At 38.3% G+C, this 9241-nt stretch overlaps 1 protein-coding gene and 1 long non-coding RNA gene across 2 annotated transcripts; one reads left to right on the forward strand and one right to left on the reverse strand.

The window, feature by feature from the left end:
- Positions 1 to 198: 198 nt before the first annotated feature.
- On the forward strand, positions 199 to 2523 carry LOC109004641. The gene is made up of 2 exons (XR_001998322.2): positions 199 to 446; positions 2076 to 2523. It is a non-coding gene; the product is annotated as an uncharacterized LOC109004641 (long non-coding RNA).
- Positions 2524 to 3147: 624 nt separating this feature from the next.
- LOC109004640 (leucine-rich repeat receptor-like tyrosine-protein kinase PXC3) lies at positions 3148 to 7491 on the reverse strand. The gene is made up of 2 exons (XM_018983270.2): positions 4230 to 7491; positions 3148 to 4085 (listed from the first exon to the last, which is right to left on the reverse strand). The coding sequence occupies exons 1-2, from the start codon at positions 6568 to 6570 to the stop codon at positions 3766 to 3768; spliced, it is 2661 nt and encodes an 886-aa protein (XP_018838815.2). The 5' UTR covers positions 6571 to 7491; the 3' UTR covers positions 3148 to 3765.
- Positions 7492 to 9241: the final 1750 nt, after the last annotated feature.

Raw genomic sequence — 9241 nt, forward strand, 5'->3', positions numbered from 1 at the left:
GTGTCATCAGGCCGCTCGTAGTGGCCAGATGATCTTTCCACTTAAACACTGCTGACAGTTCAATTTGGGCCGCCCGTGGCTCCTCCCCACGGTGGCAGCAGCGGCTGCCAATAGATTTCAGCTTTTGAAAAAAATAAAATAAAACAAAAAATTAGTAGTTTTTAGTAATATATTATAGTAAAAAAAATTATTTTTAACATTCATCAAACATCTTAAAAAATCAAACATAGATTTGGAGTAACCGTTGTTGAGCCTTTGGAGTAGCCGGTCTTTGCAAGGCGCCGCCGTTCCACTTGTACCACGCACCTTTGTGTGCGCGTGCTCTTTTTTCGCGGTCTGGTTTATTTGTTTGAAATGAATTGGCCTTCAACTTCGAGAGGAATCATCGAAGAGTGCCGTGTATGATCAGCCACACCGATCCGAGCGAGCTCTCCAATTCCTTCCAGGTGACTTGTTCTCTCTCTTAGGGTTTTTATTCTTGCTTAAGTTGTTGGGAAGATTAACTATAAGAAACTTCCTAGGGTTCCAATTTGTTTGACCACTAGGCTTGTCTCAAGTTTTGTTCGGCTGCTAAGAAAATATTAAGGAAACAAAACCCGGAAGAGCTGGAACTTATGAAGGCTCTGTTTTTGAATGTTGTGTTATGAGAAATATACAAGCTCGTTGTAAACATGGGAGTCTCAGATATTTTTGCCTTGGCTCAGTTTTCCCTTTTTTTTTTTTTAATCAAATTTGTGTTCTAACACAAGTGGGTCGGTTGAAGGGAAAGGGAAAAACAGGAAACTAGACTTAAGAGAAAAGTGGGAAAAAAAAATTGGTGCAGTGGATGCAATTGAACTTAATTGGTAGAAATTGATCGGAAGACATGATATTTAGGGTTAATTATCAAGTTTTAGGGAGGTTTACTTGTCAAAGGTATGGGAATTCAGTAGCCGAGGAAGGTTTAGAGGAGTTACTCTAAACTCTCGTTGGGAATGATGGCTGTGATTATTAATGTATGTATGAATTGGGGGCGTGTGAATGAACTTGAGTATTAGGGATTATAAAATGCGGGATTTTGAACAAATAATGCAGGATTGTGATGATCAGGATGGACCACCTGGGAAATGGTTTAATATTGTCTGATATTCTAGATGCTCAGGTATAAACAAGTAAAGGAGACTGGTGCTCCCATTGATTCACTTGATTGCAAGGAGTTCTTTTATGGTTGTAGATTGGTATACTAGGAATATGATTCGCCACCTTTAGTTCAAGCTCATTATGATTTTCTAAAAGGGACTTAATATGCATGGGGAATATCTTCATATTCCATATCATTGTTCAATTTGTTCTGTTCAGGGTACTTCTCAGGTCTCCCCAAATCATAAATTATCTCTAGCTTGAACAACTGGTCACGTTACTGAGTTCCTAGAAACGTGACCAGTAAGTCAGAGGGTATTGCCTCTGGTTGTGGACCGAAATGACTGTAGGTTCTTTTTCTGGTTGATTTTGCACTCATTTTTTGTTGAAATGAAAAGGCATATCAGCTTTAGGTGTCTCCTCTGACATTGGGTTCTTTTTCTCGGATGAAGTTTGAACATGGCAGTCAAGTACACTATACCTGCTGTTTTGGGATCATTTGCAATTGCATTTGCATGTGACCATTATATTGGTGACAGGAAGATATTTGGAGGCAAGTTTTTCCCTCCCTTTCTTTCTCCTCCCTGTTGAATAATAGAATTTCCCTGAAAAAAGGAACTGCCCTAGTACATGGGCTTTAGATAAGAGAAATCAGTAGAAGGTGAGGAAATGGTTAACATTGCAATCTAAAAGACTCTGTAAAATAAAGAAAGGTAACAAAGTGAAATACTTTAAGGACGAGATCGGATTGAAAAGGGAGCATGACAAGAGGAGATTTACTTTTTTGACTGGCTCCACTGATACAAATGAGAAGCCCTTCATCTGATGCCAAAATTAACATATTAATTACAACAGGACTACAAGAAGCTGCAGTCCTTCACGTTATGGTTTCTATCCTGAAGCTTTTTAGCTCGTGGTTTAATACTATGATACCATTGCTGATTTTTCTGATTCAGGTACTACCCCAAAAACTGTTGCAATCAAGGAATGGTGGGAAGCAACTGACAGGAAATTTCAGGCATGGCCTCGAGCTGCAGGTCCACCCTTGGTCATGAATCCTATCAGTCGACAGAATTTCATTGTCAAGTCCCTCACTGAGTCTTGAAGGTCTCATCTTACACTTAATTGGTTCCCTTCTGCTCGTATAGAACTGCCTAGTCCTGGACGAAGTTTTTCCTGTTTGATACCTGAATTAGAAGGACACTTAGTTTAGATCATAATGGCTTTCACGACCTTTCATTAGGGTACTTTTTTTCTGTAATGGGTGTGTTTAATGCAGCTGTGAGCCTTACTATATCTGTATAGATGTGAGGAAACTGTATATCATCGCGTGTGTATATATATATGATTTTGTCTTTGATGTACAACTCTTAATCCAAGTAGTAGCTCATTCATTCCTTAACATTTCATTTTCCACTCGTTGATTATGGGATTCGCTTTGACAAACACCCCCCGTTTGGCTTTAGAATTTAATCTACTTCTATCCTTAATTTTTTTTTTTTTTTCTTGTTCGTTGGTAGTGCAACAAGAAGTACGGTAAAGCTTAGTCGTAGTTCTTTATAATGTAGGCCGTATCGTATTTGCCCAAAGTAATAAATTAGAAATATAGCAAAATCATCTGATTCTGGTTTAAAAAATAAAATATTCTATACTTCCTGTGTATAACTTGGACTGTGCTTGTCTCATATTACTGTTAAATTTGATCCTATGGTTTTTATATAATAATTTATTTGTTTCTTTTCATATCTAAACTTATATTTCTTGACCGATCTAAGGATAATATAGATGTGGCTTCATAGAATCCATTATATCTATTTTATAATAAAAATAACTTTATAATCTAATGTATTAAATCAAGTCATATCAGTTTGTAGGTTTAATTTTGTGTAATTTCTTTGTGGCTTAAGTATTTTCCAAAAACAAAATCCATTCCCTTTTCATATCTCTGTGTTTCCTACAGAACAACAGAGGGAACCCATCTTATGCTTTCACGCAAATAAAATGCAGAATCCAACGAGGGTAGAGAGTTGGGCATTATATAATAGAAGTATATGGGTGAAACTTAACTGCCATAAAATTGTAACGACTTTGGACATGCATCTGCCACATACAAATTTTGTAATCTTGAACTTTCATTACTTTAATTCCGGGCCTAATGTATGACAGAAACTCTAGTCATTCCTCTTTTGAGGGCTCTCCTTGCATCAATCCACAGAATCGTGCTACACATAAGCTTCACACTCTACACACCGTTTAAAAACATGTGATTTTATTTTTTTATCCTCATATTTCATAAAATATATTTTATAAAATATGAGGATAAAAGAGTAAAATCATATGTTTCTAAGTGGTGTGAATGAGTGTGGAGCGTATGTTTAGAATTAGCCCAATCCACAACCTAATTTGTTTCCAACTCCAACAGATTGCATGCTGCCATTTCTTATAAACTCTCTGATACAGAACAAGTCGACTGATGATCCAACTAACCTGCCTGAACCATGGAGGACATGCCACTGCCCAGTCGAAGACAAATTCGGAAATGAACTGTAACATTTAATATTCCTATTCCTTTTAAGATATGAGGATTTCCCCGTTTCAGAGGCAGGTTCTATATATAGGATCGCAACATTAAACCACCCGTCACTTCTACTTTATTTCTTGAAGCATTTCCACCACCTTTTTCATTTTAGGCCGCTTGGCTGGTGTGCTGTCAGTGCAGAGCAAGGCGACCTTAAGCGCTGCAAGCATTTCCTTCCTCCACCTAAAAGAAACCGTACTAAGCCTTGCATCAAGTATCTGCTCTGGGGTTTCCCCTCGTAGTGGAGCGCTATGAACCCACTTCACCAAGTCTACCCCTTCACCGAAAGCCTCCTCAACTGGTAGCCTCGTCGTAAGGATTTCGAGCAAAACTACACCATAGCTATACACATTTCCTGGTGCTGTAACTTGCATTGTATATGCATATTCTACAATGCAAAAAAGGCAAAAAAAAAAATCAAAAATGGGAGAGGGGGTAGGTTGTGTAAAACTGTCAGAGCTAACAGCATGTGTACAGAGAGCTATCAACGGTATATTGATTGAAGTTTGACTGCAGAATGCTATAGAGATACCTGGTGGAATATAGCCAAATGAGCCTGCTACAGCACTAATACTTGCGGTGCCTCTGGACGGATCTAAGAGCTTTGATATCTCAATCTCCCCGACCAAAGGCTTGGAATTAGAATCCAAAAGAACATTACCAGAAGAAATATCAAGGTGGATAATGGCCACATGATGGAGGAAAGCCAACCCTTCCGCCACTCCAACTGCAATGGAGAGTCGTGTAGGCCAGTCAGGTTCATATTCAGGTTGCTTGGTAGATTCATGAAGAAGCTGGGCTAATGTCCCATTCGGCAAGTAATGATGGAGTAAAAGAGCAACATCTTCGTAAATAACAAACCCAATGGGTCGCACTAGATTATCGTGACACAGTTTGCTGAGCCTCTCAAGCTCTCTGATCATCTTGTTCTGGTGATGAACGATAGTCCTGTCCATGGATTTAAGTCTCTTTACTGACAGAATCAGCCCAGAAGGCATAACTGCCTTGTAAACTGTGCTGAAAGTCCCACTGATGAGTTTGTTCGAATCCTTTAAAGTTGCTTTTACAACAGCATCAAGATCAATTGCTTGTCTGAGATTCTCAACGAACACATTGCCCGCTAGTATTGTTGGCCGGTTATTGGTTACATCATCTTCAATTCCTGCGGCTTTGGCTGCTTTTTCTTCTCTCTCTCTCATTATAAACAGCAGAACAACTACAGTGACTGATACAAAGACTACAAAGCCAGAACCAGAAACAGCTAGTATGATCTTCAAAGAGACTTTGTGATGGTAATTCTCGAGGTTAGAATCACGAGAGCTTCCACATGAAGAGGTCAATGGCTCTCCACAGAGGCCTTCGTTCCCTGAAAAGCTTGAATTTGGACTGTTTTGGAATGGTACAAAGTTGGGTATTGGGCCAGTGAACAGATTATTTGAGAAATTGACCTCTATTAAGCTCAACATGCCCTTAAGCGCAGGTGGGATATTACCAGAGAGCCGATTATTAGAGACATCCAAAGAAACCAGCTTGTCCAGTTTCCCTAACTCGAGAGGCAGTGGCCCATAGAGATGATTGAAACTCAAATTTAATGCTATCTGTAAGTTTTTTATATGACCAATCTCAGGAGGTAGTGTTCCAGTTAAGTAGTTGCTACCCATTTGCAATTCAAGCAGTTTCACACAGTTTCCAATCTCTCGAGGTATCTCCCCTTTAAATGAATTCTGACCCAAGTGCACGAATTGCAATCTTGACATATTGCAGATTTCATTTGGTATGGTGCCATTGAATCTATTATTGCTTAGATCAAGCTTGTTAAGATTCTTGCACCCGAGGATTGATATAGGAATATTTCCAAACAAACTGTTCCCAGAGAGAATCAATTCCTGCAGATTCATGAGCTGTCCAAGCTCAGGAGGAATAGTTCCAGCAAACCCGTTAAAGGCCAAGTTTAGGAGGGTGAGATTAGAGCATTGAGCAAACTCGGGGACAATCTCACCAGAGAGCTTGTTGTAATCTGCTTCAAAGTATGCAAGACTGCTAATATTTCCAATTGACTTAGGAATGATTCCTACAAGATCATTGTTGCCTATTCGGATACTAGAAAGGCCTTTGCAGTTCCCAAATTCTTCAGGAAGATCACCGCTCAATTTATTCTGGGTCAGAACCAGAACTTCCAGTTTTCCTAGGACAAAAATACTCTTAGGTATCGGGCCTTCTAGATGATTTGAATGCAGATTCAGCAATTGAAGTTCTGAAACTGAACCTAGATTATCCGGGATTCTGCCCCTTAAATCATTCTCATAGGCTGTGAAAATGCTCAACTTGGTCAAATTGCCCACCCAAATAGGTATAGAACCATTTAGTTTATTACTAGAAATTTGAAAAGCCTCCAACTTTTCTAGGCTCTGGAGCTCATCAGGTATTTCTCCCTCAAGCAAGTTATTGGAGAGATTCAATGTTCTAAGGTTTTTGAGACCACCCAATTCTCTAGGAATCAGACCACCAAATTTATTCGATGATAGGTCGAGAAATTCTAGCTCAGATAAGTTTCCAAACGCTGAAGGAAGCGATCCATGGAAATCATTATGAGAAAGGTCGAGCCACTTCAAAGCTTTGAGCTCTGAAATTAGAGTCGCATTACCTCGGAGTTTCCGACTAGAAAGATCAAGCCTTTCCACCATGGAAGTGTTCGAACCGCAGCCAATGCCGTGCCAAGAGCAGTAATCTGAGTAGTTGACTCCCCAACCTGGTACTCCAAGCTCCTTGTTAATGGATAACAGCGTGGTTTGATCACGGAGCTGAGCACCCACAAGCTGAGGTTTTGATAGAAACCCAACAAGAACAATAGAGAACAAGAAAAAAACCGCCATTAGTGGGCTGCCTTCTTTTGCCGGGTGACTGGTTAAATATCTCAAATTTCTTTCTCCAAACTCCAAAACAACGATCAAAAGGCCAAATTATTGAGAATCCTGCTGCTCTTATGATTACTTTTTTCGTTCTCAGATTTCATTTTCCTTGCTGCTTTGATCACCAACTTCAATGAAGATTCTGAGCTCCTGGCGAGACCACAGAAAACATCCACCAAGAAGAAAAGCCCGGAAATCCAAAACCCCGTCAAGTGTCGACTTTTTCAAGAAACCACATTTTAGATTTCTTGAAACCCAGGATTGCAGAGCACAACAATCACTTAATTTCGGGGGGGAAATCAGTACAAATCAAGATTGAGGACCAAAACCCGGAAGACTCATCACATCAAAGGAAAAGCTTCAAAGAACCACAAAACAAGAAGAAACAAACAAAAGAGCTACAAAAGGACCAGCATTATAGAACAGGTGTATCACGGAATGCCAATCCTGTTGTCGTGAAAAAACATGACCGTAGAGCCAGAGAAGAAAATGACTGGAGAGGCAAGGCTGCTATGATTCTGGGAATGAAAGTAATGGGAGATGAGAGGGGAACAGAGTACAGCGAACAATGCTTTGGCACAGGCTACACGGACCCAGGTGTCCTAGTTTTTCTTACACAGACAAGAAGAGAGAGGAGAACTGAAAAGGGAAGAGATTTGGGAGGGTGAATAAAGTTGGAAATGAGATTCTTCTCACGTAGCGAGAAACGGGCATCCATGAACAGACCTTAGCTCATGAATGCTAAATAAAACTCCTACCGAGACTGCAGAGTATCAAGTATGACGCTATTGTTACGACCTTAGCGCAACAGACCTAGTAATTGGACGATGTACTGAAATATCCGGGGATCTTTCTCACCTTTTTTCTTACTTAATTTGGCCTTATATACTGAACGGTAAGTTAATTAGGGGTAACTTAGCAGCTAGCACACTGTTTTTTTTTTCCTTTTTTGGGTAAAAGGGAATTACTAAAATTTAGAAATATATAATTGGAGAGAGCGGAACCAACAGATGTTTTAAAACAAAACGTTACAATTAATTTATTATATTATTCTTATCTCACCATATATATGAAAATGTAGCACATTGAAGTCCTGAAAGAGGAAATAAAAAAATATAATACTTGATACAGTAGTAGGGTTACTCATTTTGAAAAAAGGGTTCGGCATTAAAAAAAAGATTTTTTTTTTTACAAATATCAGATTTATCCACATTTTTTAAAAAGAATTTTCAAAACTTAAGAGCACCTAATGGTAAATTGATGTCAGATTTTAACCAATGAAACTGTTTAATCTGATTAAATATAACTGTGGGAGGCTTATTATCCAATATTATAATACGCTTCCCAATGGGTATATATCGGGCTGTAATCAAACATTGGGAACGACCCTCCCTTTGAACAGAGCCAGAGGAGTAAAGGGACCAAGACCATGAATGGGGAGTAAAACTGTCCTCCATGTTTATCACTCGTATATGCATTGATCTGGAGATTGAGAGAGTATGACACAACTGCCCAAAGGAGCTGGGACAAATTACCTTTGGGACTACAAAAGTTTAGTAGTCTGGCCAAGGGCCTGCCTTGTGATCTTTTGTGATTGGGCGGTGATCTTATAATAAGATCAAAGAGTACTCCAGTACTGTCACTCTAGAAACTTCAGTTTTTATATTCATTTCCTGGTTTTCAAGGTTCACTTTGGAAAGAAAAATCTGTCATCTAATTGTTCCATTTGCCTGCTGCTTTTACATATTATTCAATTCAATTCTTTATCTTATCTTAATGCACTATACCCTAAACATTGCTAAATGGATTGTCTCGGCTACTTTATGGAGATCATGAAAGAAGTTGCAATCCACTTCGATGCTCAAAGTGTGATGATTAAGAGAAATTATAGTTATAGTCGTAAGTACGTAAGTATCGTGTAATCATTTTAAAAAAATTAAATAAATGTGAGACTTACATAGAAATAAAATTAAATTTTTAATAATAGATCTCACTTTTTTTAAAACGACTGTACGATATTTACGCACTCTATAATTATATATAGCATTATTCGATGATTAATGATCCCAAACTTTGCTTTAAATACCCAAAAGCGTTTTCACATTGCCTTTGTGAGCCGATAGTAGAGTATTAGATTCTCAAAAAGTACTGATGATCAGTCTACTAAAAAAAATGGTTTGTTCTAAAAATTTATGAAAAATCTCTTCTTTGTATAAAATTATAAATGTAAACAAATTACTTATATATGACATCTGTATAGTTTGTGGTATTTATCCAATTAAATAATTAATTAATAATAATAATAATAAAAAGATCCAAATAAAGAAAAAAGGTAAGAACTCCGCCTCTGTTTCAACCATTGACGGCACAGGAAAATGTTAAAGATGAAATGATTTCCCATCATTTTGTCCAATCAGCTTCCCCTTGTGCTATACGATGTTAAAAGTAAGATTGAAATTGTTCTCATACCAACTTACCCGACAAAAAAGCCAACTGCTTCAATGTCACTGAACCTTTTCATTTAAGGTGCAACCATGTAGCATGATTCAAGTGTCTTATCTTATTTCTAAAAGCTTGCCTAAAAGATAATTTTACAAGCTACCCCATTTTCCTTTCCTACATATATGGGGAACCA

This window comes from Juglans regia, chromosome 3 (assembly GCF_001411555.2).
Source record: "Juglans regia cultivar Chandler chromosome 3, Walnut 2.0, whole genome shotgun sequence".
In the NCBI taxonomy this organism is placed as follows: domain Eukaryota; kingdom Viridiplantae; phylum Streptophyta; class Magnoliopsida; order Fagales; family Juglandaceae; genus Juglans; species Juglans regia.

What these genes read in the sequence shown, in the direction of transcription:
- LOC109004640 (XM_018983270.2), bottom strand. Translation starts at nt 6,570, where the DNA reads ATGGCGGTTTTTTTCTTGTTCTCTATTGTTCTTGTTGGGTTTCTATCA. An exon ending in ATTTGGCTATATTCCACCAG is followed by an intron (nt 4,086 to 4,229) that starts GTATCTCTATAG and finishes TTTGCATTGTAG; the next exon opens with AATATGCATATACAATGCAA.